General features: G+C 41.1%; 1 protein-coding gene across 1 annotated transcript in view; it reads left to right on the plus strand.

Moving 5' to 3' along the window:
* Zbtb10 (zinc finger and BTB domain containing 10) overlaps positions 1-26,240 on the plus strand; it is a 40,574-nt gene that overhangs the window by 7,538 nt on the left and 6,796 nt on the right. The window contains exons 2-3 of the mRNA XM_004656891.3: positions 10,507-11,398; positions 22,838-22,939. Coding sequence (XP_004656948.3) covers positions 10,507-11,398; positions 22,838-22,939 — 994 coding nt within the window. The remainder of the gene's footprint in view (positions 1-10,506; positions 11,399-22,837; positions 22,940-26,240) is intronic.

Genomic DNA, 26,240 nt, shown 5'->3' on the forward strand with positions numbered 1-26,240 from the left:
GTATGGCTAGTGCTTAAAAAAAGATGTTTTTTTTTTTTTAAACTTAGAAAATGGATACACCAGGGCCTCCTGCCACTGCAAACGAACTCCAAATGCATATGCCACTTTTTTTGTTTTCCGAGGTAGGGTTTCACTCTAGCTCAGGCTGACCTGGAATTCACTATGTGGTTTCTCTTACCTCTGCCCCCTTGAGTGCTGGGGATTAAAGATGCGCACCACCATGCCTGGCTGCATATGCCACTTTGTACTTCTGGCTTTATATGGGCAGTGGAGATTAGAACCCAGGCCATTAGGCTTTGCAAACAAGTGCCATCTCTCCAGCCCCACGCAAACACTTTTAACAAACACTGAGCAAGCTCCCTAATCCCAACAGCAGTTTTAAGTAGAAAAGAATAATGATCAAATGCATGTGTTACTAGAGGCACCAATGTAATACATAAGCAGGTTTAGAATTTGAGGAGTGAGCTGGTATTATCTTTTTTTTTCTTTTCCTTTTTGAAGATAGTCTCTTACTGAGTTTACCAGTTCAGCAAGATTAGAGCCAGAAGCACTTACTTCACCCACTGAGTTCTCTCTGGCTCTAAAGCATATCTTTATTATTAAAGTTAGAGGAATACTATAATCACCTGAAGGTCCATCACCCTTCAAACATTTAAAGAATTAGAATTTCTGGCAATGATACTTTAGCCACAGGAGAATTCCATCATAGAGATGAACAGAAGAATGCAAAGGAGGTCTTTTTTTTAAATTAATTCAATTGTTGGTTCCAGTAGGTGTTTGTCATTACATTTATTATGGTCTTACCCTCATTCTATAAATTGATTTTTTTTGGGGGGGGTTAGGGGTTTGAGGTAGCATCTTGCTCTAGCCCAGGCTGACCTGGAATTCCCTATGTAGTCTCAGGGTGGCCTTGAACTCACTGCAATCCTCCTACCTCTTCCTCCCAAGTGCTGGGATTAAAGGGGTGCATTTACATATTTGAGAAAGGTGGAGGCAGAGCCTCTAGCTACTGCAAATGCACTCTAGACATATATGCCATCTTGTACATCTGGCTTATTAAGGTACTGGGAAATTGAACCTAGCAAGTACCTTAACCATTAAGCCTTCTTTCCAGTCCTTATAAGTTGATTTTTTTTTTTTGTTTGTTTTTTTGAGGTAGGTTCTCATTGTAGCCCAGGCTGACCTGGAATTCACTATGGAGTCTCAGGGTGGCCTCAAACTCACAGCAATCCTCCTACCTCTGCCTTCCAAGTGCTGGAATTAAAGGCTTGTGCCACCATGATCGGCAATTTAAAAAAAAAAATTTTAGGCTGGGTGTGGTGGTGCACACCTTTAATCCTACCATTTAAGAGGCCGAGGTAAGAGGATAGCTCTGAATTGAAGTCTAGCCTGAGACTACAAGGTGAATTCCAGGTCAACCCTAGCTAGAACTGGACCCTACCAGGAAAAAACACAACAAAAAATTAATTTGGGAGAGCAAGAGGCAGATTATGGGCATGCCAGGGCTCCCTGCTACTGCAAGTGAACTTCTTGGCCCACGTGTCACTTAGTGCATCTGGCTTTGCCTGGATACTGGGGAATCCAATTCTCATCATTATGCTTTGCAGACAAGTGCCTTAACCCTGAACCATCTCTCCAGGCCCTAAGTTCATCTTCTGTATCTGAATTTGAAAGCAAAATGATTTCTAGCATATTATTCAGTGGGGTTCTGCATCAAGTAATACTGGTTTTGATTTTTGTTTTTTGGCTTGTGAGGAGAGCTTTTTAAGACATGGTGTTATTTTGTATCCCAGGCTGTCATAGAATTTTAAGCAATCCTCCTGCCTCTACCTCATAAGTGCTGGGATTTCGGGCATGTGTCATCACACCAGGTTTACCATCAAAGATGGTTTATATGGTGGTAGGAATTATTGTGCATGCTAGGCAAGCACTCTGCCAAAATTTGAGGTGTTTTTTAAAAATATATTTTTTTAATTTTTTTATTGTTTGTTTATTTATTTGAGAGCAACAGACAGAGAGAGAAAGAGGCAAACAGACAGAGAGAGAGAGAATGGGTGCTCCAGGGCCTCCAACCACTGCAAACGAACTCCAGATGCGTGCGCCCCCTTGTGCATCTGGCTAACGTGGGTCCTGGGGAGTTGAGCTTCAAACCAGGGTCCTTAGGCTTCACAGATAAGCGCTTAAACGCTAAGCCATCTCTCCATCCCCTAAAAATATTTTTTTTTATTTGCAAGCAGAGAAAAGTCAGTTGGGGGGCGGGGAGAATGGCCATACCAGGGCCACTAGCCACTGAGAACTCCAAATGCACATGCTACTTTGTGCATCTGGCTTTATGTGGGTACTTGGCAATCCATCCTGGGTCCTTGGGCTTTGCAGGCAAGTGCCTTAACTGCTGAGCCATATTCTGCCCCCCCCCAATATGTGTGTGTGTGTGTGTGTGTGTGTGTGTGTGTGTGTGTGTGTGTGTGTACAATCTGCAAGCACAGGGTGGGAAGAGAATGGGCACACCAGGGCTTCCCATCACTCCAAACGAATTTAAGATGTATATGTCACTTTGTGCATCTGGCTTTACATTGGTCTTGTGGAATTCATCTCTCCAGTCCCCATTTTATTTTTTAACATTATTATTTTTGAGACAGGGTCGCATGATGCTGTATAGACAAGGATAACCTTCAACTCCTGATCTTACTGCCTTCACCTCCCTAGTGCCAGGATTATAAATTTATGCCATCTTGCGTAGGCCTCAGGCTTTTTTTTGGGGGGGTGGTCGATGTAGAGTTTCAGTCTAGCTAAGTCTGACCTAGAATTCACTATGTAGTCTCAGGATGGCCTTCAACTCAGGACAATCCTCCCTCTGCCTCCCAAGTGCTGGGATTAAAAGCACCCTCCCCTGCAGGCCTCAGGTTTTAATGGCTTTTCAAACAAATATTTATTTGGAAGCAGAGAGCAAGAGAGAGAGGAGGTGCACCATGGCTTCTAGCTACTGAAAATGAACTTCAGGTGCGCCACTTTTGTGCATCTGTCTTTATGTAGGCACTGGGAGGTTGAACCCATGTAGTCAGACTTGGCAGGCAGGTGCTTTAACTGCTGAGCCATTTCTCCAGCCATGAGTTTTGTTGGTGGTGTTTTTTTTTTTTTTTTAATGAAGGGGGGACAAGCTGAGCTCAGCCATCCCCTTTAAAAAAAAAATTTATTTGTGAGCAACAGATAGAAAGAAAGAGGCAGACAGAGAAGAGAGAATGGGCGCGCCAGGGCCTCCAGCCACTGCCAACAAACTCCAGACGCGTGCGCCCCCTTGTGCATGTGGCTAATGTGGGCCCTGGGGAATTGAGCCTCGAACTGGGGTCCTTAGGCTTCACAGGCAAGCGCCTAACCGTTAAGCCATCTCTCCAGCCCCTTGTTGGTGTTTCTATTTTATTTTTTTTTGTAAACTTTGGTGTTACGTTAGAAATGTGCTTTCTAGTAATCTCTTTACCAGAATAGGACTATAAATGGGACTACTAAAGGGAATCCTTGGTAAATTTTAGTTGAGCATCAGTGGTTTGAGTATAGAAGCTGTTTGAAGTTTATTAGCTTCTCTCCTCACAAGTTATGAACTGAGTAGTGGTCCAAGTTGAGATTTTCTATTTTCCCAAAATCGGTTACTAAAAGACTGAATCTTTCCTTTTCATCCCCCCTCCCCCGCCAATCTATTTTATCACTTAAATTGTGCTATTAGGATGTTTGAAAGACTTTCTAGGCTCTGCTTTCCTTTCCATTAACATCCATCTTCTCTGTTTTCAAGGCCCTTGTTCTTGTAAATACATTATACCATTAACAGTAGCTTTCTCAGCTGGTCATGGTATCTGCACTTAGTCCACTGATGCCGATTTTCTACATTGTTGGCACAGTCCTTTCTTCTGTCTGCTAATCCAATTTTTAAAAAATTATCATTATTATTAATGGGAGGAGAGACAATTGCCATGTCAGGCCTCTAGACACTGCAGTCAAACTCCAGAGGTGTGCACCATGTTGTGCACATGTGTGACCTTGTGCATTTGGTTTATGTGGGTGTTAGGGAGGTGAACCTGGGTCCTTAGGCTTCTCAGGCAAGCTCCTTAACTATTAAGCTATCTCTCCAGCCCAAATCCAATTCTTTTTTTGTTTGTTTGTTTTGGTTTGCTGAGGTAGGGTCTCATGCTAGCTCATGCTGACCTGGAATTCACTATGTAGTATCGGGGTGGCCTCGAACTCTCAGCCATCCTCCTACTTCTGCCTCTCAAGTGTTGGGATTAAAGGTATATGCTGGGTTGGTTTAGCAGTTAAGTGTTTGCCTGCGAAGCCTTAAGGATCCCAGTTTGAGGCTCGATTCCCCAGTACCCATGTAAGCTAGATGCCCTCTTGTGCATTGTTTAGTTGCAGTGGCTGGAGGCCCTGGTGTGGCCATTTTCTTTCTCTCTTCCTTTCTCTCTGTGTCTGATTGTTGCTCTCAAATAAAAATAAACAAAAAAAAATTTTTTTTTTTTAAGGCATGTGCCACCATGCCCGGCTCTTAATCCAATTCTTAAATGTTTCAAAGTACTGGCTCTGAGTTCAAGTATGTGTGTGTACCTACGCACATATACGCAAATGTACATAAGCTCTTAAAAGTCAAGTTTTAGGGCTGGAGACATGACTTAGCAATTAAGGCATTTACTTGCCAGCAAAGTCAAAGGACAAAGGTTTTGATTCCCCAGGACCCATGTAAAGCCAGATGCACAAGGTGGCACTTGGATTTGAAGTTCATAATCAGTGGCTAGAGGCCCTGTCACAACCATTCTCTCTCTGTTACCTCTTTCTTTCAAATAAAAATAAAGCTTTGTAAAATGTCTATAGCTTATATATGGCAGCTTTTAATCTTTTGAGGGATCTGCTTTGTGTGTGTGTGTGTGTGTGTGTGTGTGTGTGTGTGTGTGTGTGTGTGTGTGTCTGAGGGGAGCCTCTTTTTTTATTTTCAAGGTAAGATCTCACTGGAGCCCAGGCTGGCCTCAAACTCCCGGCAGCCCTTCTACTGCTCCTTAAAAATATATTTTTTTAAGCACTGTTTTTCATTTGTTTAGAATGTTTATCCTTCCATCCCCCTCTTCTATTTAAAGCTATACTCGGATCTCTAAAGCTATACCCACAAAGAAATTGGAGTACATACACTTGCTCTGCTCCTACATAACAACCCTTTGTTTATACTCTTCAGTACCATAAGTGGTTCTTTTACTACCAAAATCTTGAAAATTTAGACCTCATCATTTTGGTTCCCAGCACACACTGGATAACGTGCATTCAGTTACCGCTAATTAAATGAGTAGGTTTGTTGTATAGTAGTATGTACGTACCTGTAATCCCAGCATTGATGAGTCAAGAAGATTGTGAATTTGAAGCCATCCTGGGCTATTTAATGTGCCCTTGTCTCAAAAATAAATACATACAGGGCTGGAGAGCTGGCTTAGCAGTTAAGGTGTTTGCTTGCAAAGCCAAAGGACCTTGGTTTGATTCCCCAGGACCCACGTAAGCCAAATGCACAAGGTGGTGCATGCATCTGGATGGAGTTCATTTGCAGTGGCTGGAGGCTCTGGTGTGTCAATTCCTTGCTCCCCCCCCCCCCCCGTCTTTCCTCTCTCAAATAAACAAAGATAAATCACTGTTTTAAAATACATACATACGTACATACATGTAAGTGTAAGGCTGGAGTCTTTTTTCAGGTTGCAAGCAAAATAGGCTATTGTAAACTATATCTGAAAATATAAAGATTGCTAGTTATGAGAATTTAAGTGGTCAATTTAATAATCTCCTTGAGAGTAATATACTCATGGCTTAGAAACCCTTGATTTTGAAGGGCATACTTAATAGTTGTTACACATGATAAGTAGAGAGAAATAAATTACTGGTGGTGAGCCGGGCGTGGTGGTGCTTGCATTTAATCTCAGTACTCAGGAGGCAGAGTTAGAAGGATCACCTTGAACTCATGTTCAAGGCCACCCTGAGACTATATAGTGAATTCAGGTCAACCTGAGCTAGAGTGAGACCCTACCTCGGAAATTCAAAAGAAAATTGCTGGTGGTGTTTATGAAGACAGGACGTTAATGTTGTACATTGCTAATAAGAAAAAAAAAAAAAAACAGTGGTTACATTGTGTTTGAATTGTATAGGTTGTGTCAATACAGAATGGAGGGGCTAAAGGCACTTGCTTACACAGTCTGACAAGCCTGGGCTTAATTCCTCAGAACCTACATAGTATGTTAAAGGGAGCAAATGACAGATTGATAGCTCCAGCCCAGAACATGCAGGGCATAGTGATCATAGCTTAGGATGGACTGCATGCAGCATTTGACATAACCAACCCAAATGTGTGTCTCCCCCTCCCCCCGCTTTGATACCTGTATAACAAGGTAGACTCATGAACTTCCAGCCTCAGCCTCCTAAGTGCGGTACAGAGATGCACTACAGTATCTGGTTTTTAGCTTTTTATTGACAGCCTCCATAATCAAGACAATAAACCATAATAATTCCTCCACTTTCCCCCTCTCAAATCCACCCTCCATTATATCCTCTCCCCCTTTCAAAGTCGTTTATTTTGATGTCATCATCTTTTTTCCTCCTATTATGAAGGTCTTGTATAGGTAGTGTCAGGCACTGTGAGGTCATGAATATCCAGACCATTTTGTGTCTGGAAGACCACATGTAAGTAGTTCTACCCTTCCTTTGGTTTTTACATTCTTTCTGCCACCTCTTCCACAGTGGCCCCTGAGCGTTGGAGGGTGTGATAGTGATATGTTAGTGCTGGACACTCCTGTCACTGTCTAGACCCATTATCTCCAAAGTATCGGGACTGATCAGGGAGCTTGAAGAAATTGCTGTCATTCCTATTTTTATTTGTTTTAACCTTTACACTGCATGAAATTATTGTTATTAATTTTATTTATTTATTTTGGTTTTTCGAGGTAAGGTCTCACTCTAGCTCAGGCTGACCTGGAATTCCCTATGTAGTCTCACTGTGGCCTTGAACTCTTGGCGATCCTCCTACTTCTGCCTCCCAAGTGTTGGGATTAAAGGTATATGCCACCACACCTGGCTAAAATAAATATTTAGTATAGATATTGATAGTACAGTTTCTAGGGCTGTCATACCCCCAATACCAAGCACAGCAGCTGAGAAACAGCATTTGTTTTTTGGTTTATTTTTATTTACTTGATCAACACATAAAGAGGCAGAGAGAGCAAGAATGGGCTTGTCAGAGCCTCCAGCCATTGCAAATGAACTCCAGTTGCATGCATCACTTTGTACATCTGGCTTACATGAGTACTGGGGAATTGAGCCTCAAACCACAGTCCTTAGGCTTCACAGGCAAGCGCTCAACCTCTAAACCATCTCTCCAGCCCAAGAAACAGCATTTGTTAATGATGTGAGGTCGATTTGGCTGGGATGTGACACCCCAGCGTGTTGATTCAGCTGATCTGGCTGCCTAGGCGGTGTTCCTTTCTTCCCTTCTTCCTGAAGCTGCGCACTTCACTCAGCAGAAGGGGATGACCTCCCAATGGAGGAGGACTGGTCAAGAGTACACGATTAGCTGTGCTCCTGTGCTGCAACCTCCTAACAAGCTCACAAGGGGAATTCTTTATTCATTCTGTGTAGCAGTCGTAACTCCAATTTTGCAGTTCTCTGTACTATCTAGTTCTATGAAACATTATGAAATTCTGATTTTGTTTCTTTTCCTTTTTTTTTTTCCCAAGGTAGGGTCTCACTCTAGCCCAGGCAGTCCTGGAATTCGCTCTGTGGTCTCAGGGTGGCCTCGAACTCATGGTGATTCTCTTACCTCTGTCTCCTGAGTGCTTGAATTAAAGGTGTGCGCCACCACACCCAGCTTCTGTTTCTTTTACTCTTGACAAATATCTGGCAACAGCGCAAACCTTTCTGGGTAGACTGTAGTTTAGAATCAGAGAATCAATATTGTGTGTAGCCTCTTGAGTACAGCTGTGAGAAGTAAAGGTGGTGATTGAGTCATACTTTGGATTGTGATTGCTTAGGATGCTACTCCTTTCAAATACTATTTGCCCAAGCTGGGGATGTGGCTCAATGGGTAAAGTGCCTGGCTAGCAGACACAAAGCCCTAGGTTCAGTCCCTAGCACCACATAAAAACTGGGGCATAACCTTAGCCCTTAAGGTTGTCCTTAGCTACATAGTAAGCTTTAGGCCAGCATAAGGCTACATTTTTTGTCTTAAAACAACGACGACAAAACACATTATTTGCAGTCCTGTCTTCTTCCCTGGCCCCTCTTCTCTCATCCCCAAGTGTATTTGTTCAGCATATAGTCTGTCTCTCCATGTTTTCTTGATTCTCATGAAATTGTGGAGCCATGGGTAAACACCCATATGTGTATATGTATTATTTTAAGGGAATGGTTTATATAAAAGTAAATATTTTCATGCCAAAAGAAAAAAATTGATATTTTTTAATACTTAAAAAAGTTAGCATTTCCATATTTTATGTACTTATTTTTGGTTTTTTGAAGTAGGGTCTCACTCTGGTCCAGGCTGACCTCGAATTATGTAGTCTCAGGGTGGACTCAAACTCATGGTGATCCTCCTATGCCTGCTTTCCAAGTGCTGGGATTAAAGGCATGTGCCACCATGCATGGCCATTCCCATATATATATTTTTTTTAATAAAAATGGATCAGCAGTTTTTCTCTTTGGAAAAAGATAGCTATTGCAGTTATTTAGCAGAATAATGAATTAGTGTACCAAGCACAAGGGTTATAAGGATATAGAGCATTGTCAGAAAGGTAAAACTACCCAGCTATTCACTTAGTGAAGTCCTAAAGTTGTTACCAGTAATTAATGTTTATGTGCTTTATGTGCATCTGGGGAATCAAGCCTGGTCTGTCAGGTTTTGCAAGCAAGTGTTTTTAACCACTGAGCTATCTTTCCAAGCCATTAATTCTGCTGTACCACTTTAAGAAAAATGCTGTAGGTCTAGTGAGTTGCCCAAGGGAAAAAATTAATACAGACAACATTCTTAAATTATCATACTATTACCTTTTTTTTTTTTTTTTGAGGTAGGGTCTAACTCTAGCCCAAGCTGACCTGGAATTCATCTTATAGTCTCAGGCTGGCCTCAAACTCACAGTGATCCTCCTCCCTTAGCCACCCAAGTGCTGGGATTAAAGGTGTGTACCTCTATACCGACAGGGAGAGGGAGGGAAGGAGAGAGGGCCACACTAGTGCCTCTAGCTGCTGCAGTGGAACCAGACACATGTGCCACTTCATTCATCTGGCTTTAACGTGGGTACTGGGCAATCAGCTTGTGTCGTTAGGCTTGTCCAGCAAGCACAGAAACCACCGAGGCATCTCTCCAGCCCCTAATGTTTTTTTGTTTTGTTTTGTTTTGTTTTTTTAACCCCGAGGTAGAATCTCACCGTTTAGCCCAGGCTGGCCTGGAACCCACTATGTCCCAGGCTGACCTTTGGCCATCCTTCTACCTCTGCTTCCCGAGTGCTGGAATTAAAGGTGTATGCCACCTCACCTGGCTACTGTTACTGATTTATATCACAATTTTTTTTTCATACCATGCTGGGGGATTGAAAACCAGAGGCTTGAACATGCTATATAAGCATTGTATCACTGTACTATATACCTATCTCCCCATGGGATATCATGTGACCTAGATCGGTCTCAAACTGTATGACCAAAGATGACCTTGATTCATTCCCTCCACCTTAGCTTCCCCAGTGCTAGGATCACAGGTGTGGGCCACCACACCTGCTGCCTTAGTTATAGAAAGTGTAACTAAAGAGATGCTAAGTGGAACTATGAGGACCTGATATGCTAGGTGAGGAATAAAATTTAAACACTAAAATTTGTGAAGTCAGTTCCTTTAAATCGTTTTATACGTTATAATGTGGCGACTCTAAAGAGGTAAGGCATTTTGAAAGTTGATGAAATTGTATAACTGGATATTCCTGTAGTGGAAGCAAAATTTCTTCAACTTTATCACTAGTTAAATTATTTCATTGACCTAAACTATGTTACTCAGTGTTTGCCAAGAATTCACATTTTCCTTCAATAGTGTTAGATAAAGTGCTATAAATACTATATTATAACTTGGATGCTTTAAGTTTAGTGCGAGATTACTGCTTTTCCATCAGAGATGAAGACTAATTTGATTTCTTACAAATGAAGGTTTCTTACGATAATTTCTCTTTTCATTTTTGTTTTAAGGAATTCTTGATTCATGTCCTTAGCTAGTATTTGAAGAATAGCCAATGAAATCCTGCTGATCTTCAGTCAGTGTGTTTCATTTTTCTTAAAATAGTAGTTTGTTTATTTTAATGTTTGATATGAATATTTCAACTTCAAAATCCATAATTACTCAAATTTTTATATTTGATTAGTGCTTTTAAGAACTTGTTTTGATAATCACATTTGTTTTCCTTGGATTTGGGGGGCTTTAAATGTAAATGAAATTTAATATTAATGTTTTCCATCCAATTACAGGAGTCAGAGATACCATCAGAGGAGGGGTACTGTGACTTTAATAGTAGGCCAAATGAGAACTCTTATTGCTATCAACTTCTTCGACAACTAAATGAACAGAGAAAGAAAGATATTCTTTGTGATGTCAGCATTGTGGTGAGCGGGAAAATCTTTAAAGCTCATAAGAATATCCTGGTTGCAGGCAGCCGTTTCTTTAAGACTTTATATTGTGTTTCAAACAAAGAAAGCCCTAACCAAAACAATACTACCCATTTAGATATTGCTGCAGTTCAAGGTTTTTCAGTCATCTTGGACTTCTTGTATTCTGGTAACCTGGTGCTCACAAGCCAAAATGCCATTGAAGTGATGACAGTGGCCAGCTACCTTCAAATGAGTGAAGTTGTTCAAACTTGCCGACATTTCATTAAAGATGCCTTAAACATAAGCATTAAATCAGAAGCTCCAGAGTCTGTAGTTGTGGACTATAACAATAGAAAACCACTTCATAGAGATGGTCTGTCTTCATCACGGGATCAAAAAATTGCCAGCTTTTGGGCAACACGGAATCTTACCAATTTGGCAAGTAATATAAAAATTGAAAATGATGGTTGTAATGTCGACGAGGGCCAAATAGAAAACTACCAAATGAATGACAGTAGCTGGGTCCAGGATGGTTCTCCTGAGTTGGCTGAAAGTGAATCTCAAGGTCAAACAAAAGTTTTTATTTGGAATAATATGGGCTCCCAGGGAATTCAAGAGACTGGCAAAGCAAGGAGGAAAAACCAAACCACAAAGAGATTTATTTATAATATACCACCTAATAATGAAACCATTTTAGAAGATTGCTCAGTGATGCAGCCACCTGTTGCCTATCCAGAAGAAAGTAAGGCCCTAATCATCAAGGAAGAACCAGGTAAATAACTATTATATCACAGATCTGTTTTAATTCTAACTGGATATAATATTGAATTATGGCTTACCTGAAATTTACTCATTATTAAAGTAATACAATACTGCATTGGAATGTTACAATAGAATATAGGTTTTCAAGTTAATTTGTTATTATTTTTGTAATTTTTGAAGCAGAGTCTCTAAGCAAGGCTGACTTCTTAACTCACAGTGGTACTCCTACCTCAGCCTCCAACGTGTTAGGCATGTGTTACCACCATGCACAGCCTTAATTTTTTTTGTTTCATTTATTTGTCTATTTATTTATTAAATTTTATTTATGTATTTATTTATTTGACAGAGAAGAGGGAGAGAGAGGGAGAGAATGGGCACGCCAGGGCCTCCAGCCACTGCAGACGACCTCCAGATGCGTGCGCCCCCTTGTGCATCTGGCTAACGTGGGTCCTGGGGAATCAAACCGGGGTCCTTTGGCTTTGTAGGCAAATACCTTAACTGCTAAGCCATCCCTCCAGCCCTGTCTATTTATTTTTTATTTGGAAGCAGAGAGAGAGAGAGAGAGAGAGAGAGAGGGAGGAAGAAGAGGGAAAGAAAGGTGTCTTTGCACCACCACCACCACCACCACCACCCCGCCCCCCCCCCCCCCCCCCCCCCCCCCCCCCGTGGGTTAGATGCACTGAAACCCAGAATTGTGTCCTGGGCCAGGGTGCTCTTCACGTCTTGGCCTCCTCCCTGTCCTACTCCACCATCTTCAGCAGCTCCTCTGAAGTAGATCCTCAGGACCTCTGTGACAGGTAGGTAGGTGCCTTATTTTTTTTTTTTAAGGGTAGCTTATTGGTGCTGGAGAGATTTCTCAGTGGTTAAAGACACTTGCTTGCAAAGTCTGTAGGACTGGATTCAATACCCTAATATCCATGTGAAGCCAGATGCACATAGTGGCACTTGGACCTGGAGTTCTCTCTCTGCCCCCCCCTCATCATATATATGTATCTTTTTTTTTAAAAGAGGAGCTGGAGAGATGGCTTAGTTGTTAAGTCACTCTCACCTAAATATAATTTTTATTATTATTATTATTATTATTATTATTTATTGGGTTTTTCAAGGTAAGGTCTCAGTCTAGCCCAGGCTGATCTGAAATTCACTATGTAGTCTCAGGGTGGCCTCAAACACTCAGAGATCCTCCTATCTCTGCCTGCCAAGAGCTGCTTGGGATTAAAGGTGTGCACTACCATGCCCAGCACTATATAAAATAAATATAAAAAATATGAAAAAAATGTATTTATTTTTACAAAGGGGCTTATTGAGTACACCATAAGGGAGCAACGGACTAGGCAAATGGACTAGAGCACTTCTTGACTAAAAGTTTTAATATACAGGTCTTCTATATACAGACACTTCTTGACTTATGATGAGATTATTGCTTCATAAACATGTCATAAGATAAAGCTGTAATTAAGTCAGAAATACATTTTAATACACCTGGCCTACTGAAACCTCACCTTAGCTTAGCCTGCCTTGAATGTGATCTGCACACTTCTAGCATAGTTTGTCAAATCCTCCAACCCAAACCTATTTTATAAGTGACAGATAGTTCATAACATTAAATACTAAACCAAAAGATGTTTTTAAAAAGTGATCGTATCAAGGTAGCACACGTGTCTGGAGGCCCTGGCACACTAATTCTCTCTCTCTTGCTCTGTCTTTTTCGCTCATAAAAAAAATACAATTTTTTTTAAATTAAAAAAAGTGATTGTAGGATATACTTTTGTATCCTCACAAGATAGAAAATGTTTAAGTTGAACCATCAGAGGTGGACGCCTGGCAGTGCAGTTTTGCTTTCTACACTTCCTGTGTTCACTGTCTTACTAGTAGAAGAGTCTTCAGGGGTACTGTGGAATCACTTTCACCTTGAAACATCTGTGAGACCTAGTTGCCAGTTTTTTCCTACTTAGACATTTAAGTGTAAAGAATTTTCTAAGCCAGGCGTGGTGGTGCACACCTTTAATCCCAGCATTCAGGAGGTAGAGTTGTAGGAGGATCGCTGTGAGTTTGAGGCCACCCTGAGACTCCATAGTGAATTCTAGGTCAACCTGGGATAGAGTGAGACCCTACCTCAAAAAAGAAGAAAGAATTTTCTAATTATGAGATTACATGTTTAGAGCAACAGGTCATCATAGCTCTTACTGAAGCAGGAACATTTTAAGTTTTTTGTCATGTGATTTCCATTCTCCTTTGTATTGGTAGGAGGAGGAGCCTCTGAGACCTTTGTTTTCAATTTATTTCTGACAGTGTATATAAGATCACGTCGGGGGTAGAGGTTTTGTTAAAAGTGGGTGGAGGGCCATTACTAAAAAGTAGAAATGACCACAGTCTAATCTGGTTATACATAACTTGATTGGAAGAAGCAGTACAGTGGGTTTTATGGTTTCTACAAGTACTTCATTTTATCCAGAATTGTCATATGATTTAATGCCTGTTTCCCGCAAAGCACGTTCCTTTAATCTCTGATTGGTACAGGGGGATCATCTGGTTGTTAGTTCCCACTGGGCAAAAATGCCACATAGTAGCCTGGGAAATAGTTTTTCTGGCTTTTGTATTCAAATAAGTTTTCTTTAGTAGCCATTTATTTAAATTAGCATACATGTACAATGAATACTATTCTGTTTTTCCCTTGTATTTTTAGATCAAGTATTTAGGAGTAAACACTCTGAGGTAGGCTTTAATTTGTTATTTTGGAAGCAAGGTTTTACTCTAGCCTAGGAATTTACTCTGTAACACAGGTTGCCCTCAATCTCACCTTCTGAATGTTGGAATTACAGGTTTGAGCTACCTCATAAGGCTTTTCCTGTGACTTTTTTTTTTAAGAGTAGTTTTTTTGTTTTTAAGAGACAAGGTCTTCTCTAGCCCAGGCTGACCTGCGATTTACTCTGTAGCCAAGACTGGCCTCAAATTCATAGAAGTTGTCCTACCGCAGCCACCTGGGTATGTCTGATCTGTGGCAAAAATTTTTTAAATGAGCTCTCAAAAAGCAAAAAAAAGAGGAGTAATATAAGAGCATTATGGTTAAGGAATAATGTGGAGCCACAGATTTTCAGCTGTGCTGTGTGCTTTATAAGATAAAAAGTCATAAATAAGTAAACGTGTGTGGGTTTCCAACAAAACTTCATTGCCAGTTTTTGTATAACAGTGCTTCTTAATCTTAGCCGCAGATTTGCCAGACATTTGTATGTTATAGACCATATACCTGGTATCTGTCTTTTAGGGATTCAAGTTTAATTAGTATTTGTGGTCTTGTGTGTGGGAATTTTTTTTTTTTTTATTCTACTGTGCGTCAAAGCTGAGATTGAGTATGCATTGTGGTTCAGGCACTTGCCTATGAAGCCTAAGGACTCATGTTCAATTCCAGTACCCATGTAAGCCAGATGCACCGGGTGACCCATGTTTCTGGAGTTTGTTTGCAATGGCTGGAGGACCTGGTAGGCCCATTGTCTATATCTGCCTCTTCCTGTCTCCCTCTCAGTCTCTCTCAAATACATAAAATACTTTGTTTAAAGTTTTTGGGTTTTTTTTTTTTTGGGGGGGGGTTGAGCTAGGGTCTCACTCTGGTCCAGGCTGACCTGGAATTAACTCTCTCATCTCAGGGTGGCCTTGAACTCATGGCAATCCTACTTCTGCCTCCTGAGTGCTGGGATTAAAGTCATGTGCCACCACGCCCGGCAAGAATGTATTTTTTTAATGTTTCTTTAGTTTTATTTATTTATTTGAGAGCAACAGACAGAGAAATAGGCTGATAGAGAGAATGGGCACACCAGGGCTTCCAGCCACTGCAAACGAACTCGGGATACGTGTGCCCCCTTGTGCATCTGGCTAACATGGGTCCTGGGAAATTGAGCCCTCGAACAGGGGTCCTTAGGCTTCAGAGGCAAGCGCTTAACCACTAAGATCTCTGTCTAGCCCAAGAATGTATTTTCATCAAAGTAAAAGTTGACTATCTTAGTGTTTATACAGTGGAGTTTAAGTATTTCTAAGCTGTCTCCTTATGTTATTCTTTTCAAGAGTATTTATATTCTAAGAACCTGGGTTAGTTTGTATATGTCATGCTTGAAATAGTGAGACAATTGGGAAACACAACAAAACAAAACAGGTATGTTGATAGTTTAGCACTCAGGCTAAAGTACTTGTTTGCAAACTACAGAAGGGGTTTTAGCCTGCTGATACCAATATTAATTTGACTTAAATAGTACCTTGGCTTTTATGTTTTTTATACCTCCCTCAGCGTTTCATTATTACTTTGTGGCCAGTATTGCTACATGATGAAGAAATTTTTTGTGTCTATAGTTTTGGAGGTGGGATCTCTGTTCAAGGTTAGCAACTCCTCCTACCTTAGCTGGGATTATAAATGAGAGCCACCACACCCAGGTCAAAAAATTTTTTATACCAATGTTTTGGTAAGTCTGGCGTGGTAGCACATATCTTTAATCCTATCAACAAAAACAAAAAAAGTTGTAGTGGACTGAATTAAATTTAAATTCGTTTTCTGTGTTTCTGAGTTACAGCCTCATCCTTGTTGTAGATTATTTATTTATTTATTTATTTATTTATTTATTTATTTATTTATTTATTTATTGGTTTTTGAGGTAGGGTCTTACTCTAGCCCAGGCTAACCTGGAATTCATTATGTAGTCTCGGGTGGCCTTGAACTCATGAAGATCCTTCTCCCTCTGCCTCTTGAATAGTTTTTTTTCCAAGTAGATTTTAAAAAAGATATTTGTTTATTTGAGAGGGGGTGGGGAAACAGGAGATAAAAAATTTTATTTCAATAAAAGTTAAAAATTGTAATATGTAGGTAACCAGACACATTAATTTGGAAGAAGGAGTGCTTTAAGACCAGTGTGTCACTGTGAAGATCAAACTAATCTTTCTACCCCATGAGGTTTTGGGAATTTTTTTTTTTTCTTGTTGTTTGGAAATGTTTTATTAACTAAAGGGAAGATAGTAAAAATGAATGTGGGTAGAATGAAGATTTATTTATTTTTGATTTTTCGAGGTAGGGTTTCACTCTAGCCCAGGCCTTGAACCCACAGTGATCCTCCTACCTCTGCCTCCCAAGGGTTGGGATTAAAGGTGTGCACCACCACAGCCAGCTTGAAGGATGCTTTTTGTTCATACTTAAAAAAGTTTATCACGTATCACTATGTTATACTTAGGACTTACTCCCAGCACTGTAGATTATTCATATTTAGGATTGCTTGCTGCTTGTCAGTCCTGGAGCTCAGTGTTCTGTGAAGCTAAGAGGCTGTATAACACAGCTGACAGAGCTGTACTTCTGCCCTCACTTAACTGCATGTGGTCTTGGTGTCTTCATTCGTAAAACTGAGGATAAAAAATAAGGAAACTTTTTTTTTTGAGGTGTATGTGTGTGTGTTTTAAAGAGAACTTCACACTCTTTTTGTGTTCATTTTAAATATGACTTTTGTTAGCTTTTTTGAGGTAGTGTCTTGCTCCAGCCCAGGCTGACCTGGAATTCACTATGTAGTCTCAGGGTGGCCTCGAATTCACGGAGATCCTCCTACCTCTGCCTCCTGAGTGCTGGGATTAAAGGCGTGCCCCACCACACCTGGCTGAAAGTATATATTTTTAAATTTTATTTACCTGCAAGAAGAGAAGAGTGAGTATAGGTGTACCAGGACCTCTTAGTGTTGCAAATGATTTCCAGGTGCATGTGCCTCTTTGTGCTTCATTTAACCTCGGCAAGCAGGCTTCAAAAGCTAGCACTTTCAACCATTGAGCCATCTCACCAGCACCCAAAATACTCTTAGCTATCACATAGATATAAAACTTAGGTAACCAGGTCAGGCTGCGCTAGAATGAAACCCTACCTCAAAAAAACAAACAACAAAAAATAGTTAAGATACATGAAAACACAGATTAGTGGAAGAAACAAAATTGTCTTTAAAAGGCTACTGTTAACCATCTACAGGTTTGTAAAAATAGAAGAAAAATTGAACTCATTTAGCTCTGGTTTCTTGAGTACTTCATACCATACCTATAGACCTGCTTCCAGTCAGAAAAATAGCCACCCATCATAATGTGGAATTAATGTTGTTGTTGTTGTTTTTTTTTCATTTAAAAAAATTTTTTTTTAATTTTTATTAACATTTTCCATGATTATAAAATATATCCCATGGTAATTCCCTCCCTCCCCACCCCCACACTTTCCCAGTTGAAATTCCATTCTCCATCATATTACCTCCCCATTACAATCATTGTAATTACATATATACAATATCAACCTATTAAGTATCCTCCTCCCTTCCTTTCTCCACCTAATGTTTTTAAAACAACATTTATTTAAAGCTTACATAAGTATAGACAACTAACCATGATAATTCCCACCACATTCTTTCCTTCTCTCCTTGTCAAATATGCTCTTCATTGAATCCCTTCTCTCCATATAGTCTCTCTTATAAATTGATGTCATCATTTTTTTTCCCCTATTTTGTAGGTCTTGTGTAGGTAGTGTGAGCACAGTGAGTTCATGAATACCAAGGCTATTTTGTGTCTGGAAGACAGGATTGTGAACAATCCTCACCCTTTGGCTCTTAAGTTTTTGCCTCCACTCCCCCTCCTGCCCCCCCACAGTGGACCCTGAGCCTTGGAAGGTGTGATAATGATGTCTCTTTTCTTGTCAGCATTCTGGTGACTTGGGACACACCCCAGTGGTCATCAACATCTGTAAAAGAGAAGCTTCTCTGACTGAAAGCAAGAGTAGCATTAATATATATTAATATATGTACCTAAACATGAACCCAAAAGGTGTTTAGAGGGCAGTGGAGTAGGCATGATGCATGCATTTAACCACTTACTATCTCTTCCCATCCAATCCCTTTTTTTTTTTTTTTTTTCCTTAACATGAGAAAAGGTCTTGCTCTAGCCCAGGCTGACCTGGAATTAACTATGGAGTCTCAGGGTGACCTCGAAACTCATGGTCCATCCTCCTACCTCTGACTCTCAACTGCTGGTATTAAAGGCATGTGTCACCATGCCTGGCTCCCCACTTGTCTTTTTGAGACAGTCTTCTTTCTAATTAACACCAGATTCATGTGCTCTACTTTGTGCATCTGGCTTTACATTGGAACTAGAGGGTATAACTTGGGCTGGCAGGTTTATAAGCAAGCACCTTAAACTGTTGAGTCATCTTCCCAGCCCATTTAATTTTTTTTTAACTTGTGTGTTTGAATGCTCTGTGATGCACATGTGGAAGTCAGAAGACAACCTTGGAGTGTTTTTTGTTTTTCGAGGTAGGGTCTCACTCTAGCCCAGGCTGACCTGGAATTCACTCTGGAGTCTCAGGGTGGCCTCGAACTCATAGCGATCCTCCTACCTCTGCCTCCCGAGGGCTGGGATTAAAGGCGTGTTCCACCACGCCCGGCTTTTTTTTTTTTTTTAAATCTCCTTCCATGCTTGTTGCACATGGCAAGCTAGCTAGCCCATAGGCTTCCAGATTCTCCTGCCTGTCCTTGCTGTAGGTAGGTGTGTTGAGATTACAGTTGCTGCCAAATTTACATGGGTGCTGGGGATACAAGCTCAAGGCAATAGGTTTGCAGAGCAGAACTTTTAACCATTGAGCCATGTCTCTAGCGCCTCCCTTTTTCTTTTTTTCCCCTGAAGCTGGCCTTGAACTTAGGATAATGCTCTAATATCAGCCTCCCAAGTACTGGTGATAGGTGAGAGCCACCATGCCAGGCTTTGAGATAGTCTCTTGCTGTGTCCAAATTCAAGATTCTTCTGCTTTCCCTTCCCCCAAAGGCTGGGATTATGTACAGGTGTATTCCACCAGCTGAAACAAATTTGTTTAATAGAGCTTCAGAATGTTCTTTTGGTAGCTTTTTATCCTTTTGGGGGTAAATTTAAATGAAATGACAGGGTCTTAATTATACTATAAGAAAGTATATTAGATTTTTGTTGTGTTTTGTTTTTGAGGTAGTGTCCTGCTCTAGTCCAGGCTGACCTGGAATTTATTATATAATCTCAAGGTGGTCTAGAACTCACAGCAATCCTCCTACCTCCGGAATGCTGGGATTAAAGGTGTGTTCCACCATACCAGGCTTATATTAGTGTTTTATACTTTTAGAGGAAAAGATGACCTAGGGTTACTTTTACACTTCCTAATGAAGCAGGATTAAATCCTGTGTTTAGGTGAGTCATAGGTTGCACAGTTTCTATCACTCACATTAGTATAACTAGTAATGAGCTTGACTCTGGCTGGCTTTGAATAAGGTAACAGTGGTTGTCTGATACTGATTCCTAAGTAGAGTGTACTGTTGTAAAAGCTTATCCATCTGGAAAAACTTGCCTGTTTTTTTTTTAACTTTATTTTTAAAATTATGTATTTATTTGAGAGGGGGAGAGAGAGACAGAGGCAAGTAGAGAGAGAATGGGCACGCCAAGCCCTTCACACACTGCAAATGAACTTGAGACGCTTGTGCCCCCTTGTGCATCTAGCTTACGTGGGTCCTGGGCAATTGAACCAAGGTCCTTTGGCTTTGCAGGTACATGCCTTAACCACTAAACCATCTCTCCAGCCCCATACTTGCCTGTTTTGATTGTTTTTGATATCAATAACCAAATGGTTACAGTTTACTAACTGTAGTATGGATTTGGTTTTAGAATTCAAATATTGTTTTTCATGGTCTTTTCTTACTCTAGCCCAGGCCAGCCTGGAATTCACTATGTAGTTTCAGGGTGTCCTTGAGTACTGGGATTAAAGGCGTGCACCACCACACCCACTTTTTTCTTTTGAGTGAAGAGTTCTCAAAAGGGTGTCACTCCAGCCCACGCTGACCTGGAACTCAATCTATAGTCCCAGAGCAGACTCACAGGGATCCTCCACTTCAGACTTCAGTGCTGTTCACTGAGGAGTTCTATACTTGGTATCTGTGTAGGATTAAAGATGAAAAAATACTTTAAAATATTTTAAAAATAGTTCTTTTGCAAGCAGAGAAGGGTTGGGGGAAAAAGTATGGGAAGGTCAGGGTTTCTTGCCACTGCAAACATGCTCCAGACATTTGGGCCACTTTTTGCATCTGGCTTTTTAAAATGGGTATTGGGGGGTGTCATCAAACTTGAACCAGCAGGCTTTGCAAGCAAGCACGTTGGCCCACTCAGACCCAACCCCTCAAATTGAAACGCTTTTCTGTTTATTGGACACTCATACATGCTTTCTCGTGGTCTTTCTTTTTTCTTAATATTTCATTTATTTGAGAGAGAGGGGGGGGGGGAGAGAATGGGTGCACCAGGGACTTCAGCCACTGTAAAACTCCAGATGCATCTGCCAGTTTGCATCTGGCTTACATGCGTCCTGGGGAATTGAACCTAACTGCTAAGCCATCTCTACAGCCCTTTCTCATGGTCTTTATCTGTTCAGTGCCTTGGTATTTGTACTAAACATCTATTACCAGTTAGATTTCAAAGTGAAAAAAATATTAAGTGGTATTTATCTCTTCTGATATTAAAGCTTCATTTTTTAATGGAAAATTGTTCTCATTGTTAACCTGTCTGTAACTTAAATGACTAGAATCAGAATCACTTAAGAGGCTTGTCATGATACCATTCAGTAAGCCTAGGGTGGCCTGAAACCTTCCATTTCTAGCAGAGTTATCCTGGTGATGCTGTCATAGGGACTTTGCAAACCAGTACACTGGGGAGGAAAACTTACCTGTTCAGGGAAGCAGCAGAGCTGAAATTCCATGCCAGGTAGAACAAACCTCCCTCTTTAACTTCCCTCCCCACCGCAAGCAATACTCTGCTCAGGTATGTCAGACTCAGTACGCATAACTAAATATCGGTTCATATTGTCCTTTTCCTGCTGCAGTCACTCTCCCAGAATCCTCATCAAAACTCATCAGTTTACTCCCATTTGTCAGATCCATTTACTTTCTTCCCCCCCCCCCCCCAGATCTCAGAATTTTCTATTTTTAATTTATGTTTTTGACATTTCATACATGTATAGGTATTTTGGTCTTGTTCCTATCAACTTCCTTTCTTCCCCCACTAATCTTTATATTAGCTTTCATGCTTTTTAAAAATGTACTGAGGGTGAATGAGTTGCTTGCATGGTCATGGGTGGAAGTACCTGACCCCTTCCTGCGCGCTGAGCAGGCATCAGTTGCTCTGTGGCTGGGAGGGTGGGGCCCATGAATCTTGCCTCATCAATGTGAACTCTTGACAGGGCAAACCTTCTGTTGGAAACCATAGCTTCTAATGGCCGTGTTGTATTCAGGTGACCCCTAGTCTTCTTACATCCTTTATTACTACTCCCTGCGAGGCTCCCTAAATCTGCAGCGGGTGGTTTAGATGTCTTGAGCACAAAGTAGTCACTTAAAGGAACTAAGTTAGTCCAATAACTTATGCCACTATTATACGAGTGGACATATCTTCTTGCCTTGCAGCCCAGTTATAGAGCACACAGGTTCCACAGCTGGGTAGGGCTATTGATGACATTGCTCCTGCAGCAGCTTGCATAGCACTTTCTGGGACACAGTCAGCTCCCAGAGAAGACGCTTTCAGCTCAGCATTGTGGACTTGCCTTCTAGACATTTTAAAATCAGCTCTTGGGCTAGAGCGAGGACTTAGTGGCTAATGGTGTTTGCTTGCAAATCCTGCTATTCTGGAGTTTAAAATGGCAAGAGGCCCTGGTACACCTATGCACTTTCTTCTTCCCCACATACCAGAGAGAAATAAACAAGACTTTTAGAAGCAAATAAATAGCTCTTAGTGGACATGGTGGTGATGGACATACAGAATGGATTCACCACTGCAAGCAAACTCCAGGTGCCTGTGCTGTTTTGTGTACCTTACTTCTTATTGGATGCTGGGGAACTGAACCCAGGCTGTCAAGGCTTTGCAAGCAAGTGTCTTTAGCTGCTAAGCCATCTCCAGCCCTGTTAGTAAAAATAAGTAAAATTTCCTTACCAAGTATTTTGAGCAAGTCAAAAATACCAGGTTCATGTTAGCATTTGCCAGTTCTTCAAGAAATCATTGGAAGGAGGCGGGAGAGATGGCTTAGCGGTTAAGGTTAAGGTTTGTCTGCAAAGCCAAATGATCTTGGTTTGATTCCCTAGGATCCACGTCAGCCAGATGTACAAGGTGGCGTATGCATCTGGAGTTCATTTGCAGTGGCTCTCTTTATCTCTCTCACTCAAATAAATACAATTTTAAAAAAATGATTAGGAAGTTCAGAGAGAAACACACATAGTCTTTGTTCACCTGGAGCTCACCTTTGTTTGTACTGTTGTAGCTGTGTGTCTGTAAGGTTAATATTCAGCATGCGCTAGGAATCAGGTAATCTTTTGTATTTAGTCTTCATAAGACACAATTTTAAGGGAAAGAGGTGTTTTGGATTACAGATCGGTGTATATCTAAATTGTTCTAATTGTCCTTCCAGATTTGGATGGTGCTCTCCTCCAAGGGCCGGATGGTGATGGGACTGGGAGTGCAAGTTTATTGGCTGAAGCCTGCTCTGCTCAAGATGGGGGTGACGCTGCTGGTAGGTAAAGAAAGGTTTTCTGCAGCAGTGTGTACAAGAACATCTGAAGATGGGGAAGTACTAGTTGTACCTGTTTACTAAAGCCTGCAGTTTTGTCTGGAAAACTAATTAGTTTTAAAAACTTGAATGTCAAAGGGCTTAAGGCTTCTTGCCAGCATGTAAATGGAGTAAGAATAATGATCTTAAAAGTAGTTGAGTATATTTTAATTTGCTTCCAAAATAATTGTACAGTTGTTGATGTCTATAGCAAATGTTGATAAATAATAAGTAGCTAGCTGGGTGTGGTGGCACACGCCTTTAATCGCAGGAGGCAGAGGTAGGAACCCCGCCCTCCACCCCCTCAAAAAAATGTGTGTGCATATAGGCCTGAGTGCCATGTTATATATGTTGGAAGACAACTTCAAGGTGTGTGTTCCCCCTTCTTTCCCCCAAGGTAGAGTCTCGCTAGTTCAGGTGATCCTCCTACCTCTGCCTCCGAGTGCTGGGATTGAAGGCATGCTCCTCCACGCCCTGCTCCTTCCCACCTACATGTGCTCTCAGGTTGCCATTGTGTGTGCCACCGACGCAACCTTCTGCATTCTCTTGGCTCTGCTTCCCATTGCCGTAGATCACTGGGATCACAGGCACATGAGCCACTTTGTTGCCTGCTTTATGTGGGTGCACCCACATAAGGCTTATAAGCAAGTTTCCTTAAGCTCTGAGCCATCTGCAACCCTCAGGACAAAAATTGCATGAGTATGTTAGTGAAAAAATTAATATTAAGCTAATAGAAGAATGATAGAATTGGAAAGATTGTATAATCCTCATAAGAAAAAATTCAAGATTATCCATGGTGGCAAACCACTTGAATGGGGTTTTCCCAGTGTGTAAAAGGTTGTTGGGAGCTATCATAGTCACATGATCTCAAAAAGTGGCTATGGAGAAGGCTCAATGGAGGAAACATAAGCCCATCTGTGTAAATTCAGCAACACAGCAGATGAGCCAAACACTGGTATTACAGAAAAGCAAGGGTTCCACTAGATGCATGCAGTAGGGGCCGTGATTAGATCACAGGTTTTTGCCCTTTTAGAATGAAAGTGTACTTTTCAGGGGACCATGTTAGAAATGTAATGTGTAATAAATGTTTGCACACCAACTTTGTTTCCTTTCCCATTTTGTCAAGTAAAAGTATATTTTAAAAATTTTATTTATTGAGAGAAAAGGTGAGAGAGAGGTGAGAAAATGGTTGCACCAGGGCCTGTAGCCACTGCAGATGAACTCCAGATGTATGCACCACCTTGTACATCTGGCGTTAAGTGGGTATTGGGGAATTGAACTCAGGTTCTAGGCTTTGCTGGCAAATACCTTAACTACAGAGCCATCTCTCCAGCCCTCCCCTCCCCCCAGTTCTTTTTTTGAGGCATTCCCAACCGACTGGCCTTTTTTAAATGCAAGAGTGGGAGAGAGAGAGAAAAAGAATTGGCACAGGCCTCCAGCCATTGTAATCTTAACTCAAGACACATGTGTCACCTTTTGTCTGACTTATGGGGGACCTGGAGAATTGAACATGGTTCATTTCTTAGGCTCACAGACAAGTGTCTTTACCACTAAGCCATCTCTCCAGTCGCCCCACTTCCATCTTTTTCAAGTTACGGTTTCAGTCTCTAGCCCAAGCTGACCTAGAGCTCACTATGTAGTCTCAGACTGTCCTTGAACTCACAGTGATCCTACTACCTCTGCCTCCCAAGTGTTTGGATTAAAGGCATGTGCTACCACCATGCGTGACCCAAATATATATTTTAAAAGCCAGGGAATCAAAACCTATCAAAGCCGAAATCCAGTCTACAGAGAACATTAAATCAGACTGCTAATTGGTCTGCCAAGGTTCAGGGATCGTTGCAGAAGAAAGGGGGTATATAGAAATATCCTTAAGCACAGTCCCTTTCCCCCATAGGCTGACTGAAGCCTTTATAACCCCACAGTGAATATCAGTAACCCCACTGAGTAGGACCCTCAAAATGGGGAAGAGGGATATAAGAATTCTTTTTGAAGGGGGGGAAGTTTGAGGTAGGGTCTCAATCTAGCTCAGGCTGACCTGGCATTCATATGTAGTCTCAGGGTGACCTCAAACTCACAGCAATCCTCCTACCTCTGCCTCCTGAATGCTGGGATTAAAGGCATGAGCCACCACTCCTGGCAAGTATACATGTTCTTAAAAAATAAAATAAAATAATTTTGTTCATTTTTTAAAAGATTTATTTATTTGAGAAAGAGGCAGATAGGAGAGAGAATGGGCAAGTCAGGGCCTTTAGCCACTACAGACATACTCCAGACACATATGCCACCTTATGCATCTGGCTTTATGTAGGTTCTGGGGAATTGAACCTTGGTCCTTTGGTTTTGCTGGCAAGCACCTTAACAGCTAAGTCATCTCCCCAGCCCAAAATAAAATTATTTTAAATGCCAGGGTTTTGTTAGCTTTTGTTAGATACAGTTATTCAATAAATACTTGAAGGGTCTGTATGTCTTACAAAGGTAAGAAAGATAAGCACAGTCCTTGCTATCCTAGAGAAAAACTTAAACTTAGGTTTTTACTGACTTAGCTAAGAAATGGGAATTATTCTCCCATTTTACTTCAAAATGTGAAGGTGAAAATTGATAGCCTGACCACCACAGGCTGACATCGCCATGCCTATCCCTATCTCACACATGTGAAAATACTCTTCTGGTATTTGAAAACTTCTCCCTAGCAGTAATGTACATACAATTAAAATTTTGGATGGCTTTGTTGACAGCCCTTTTACTTCCCTTCCCTCTCCTCCCCCCCTAAAAAAAAAAAAAAAAAAAAAAATCAGTAATGCTTTGCATTTTAATCCCAGCACTTGTGAGGAAGAGGTAGGAGGATCACTGGGTTTGAGAACTGCCTGGGACTACACAGTGAGCTCCAGGTCAGCTTTGGCTAGAGGGAGGCCCTACCTAAAAAAAAAAAAAAAAAACTCAAAAAAAAATAAAACAAAATAGCTTGAAATCTGAAATACTCCAAAATCTGAGAGCTTTTGAGCACTAGCATGATGTTAAAAAAAATGCTGTAGTTGTATGAGCATTTAAGTTGTTTGTATTGCTGCATGAATGAGCTCTGCACTTACCTGTCTTGGAAAGGAATGTTTCTGGTATATAAAAGTTACAGATGCTGTGTGTGTGTGTGTGCGCGCGCGCGCGCCTGCCTGCCTGCCATCTCTACCTCCCGCCTCCAAATAGGGTGACAATAGCTGTGGAAGATTCTGCTCATATTCCTATTGTCCAAAGATTTATAGATTTAAGA

The sequence above is a fragment of the Jaculus jaculus genome, chromosome 2 (assembly GCF_020740685.1).
Source record: "Jaculus jaculus isolate mJacJac1 chromosome 2, mJacJac1.mat.Y.cur, whole genome shotgun sequence".
NCBI lineage: Eukaryota > Metazoa > Chordata > Mammalia > Rodentia > Dipodidae > Jaculus > Jaculus jaculus.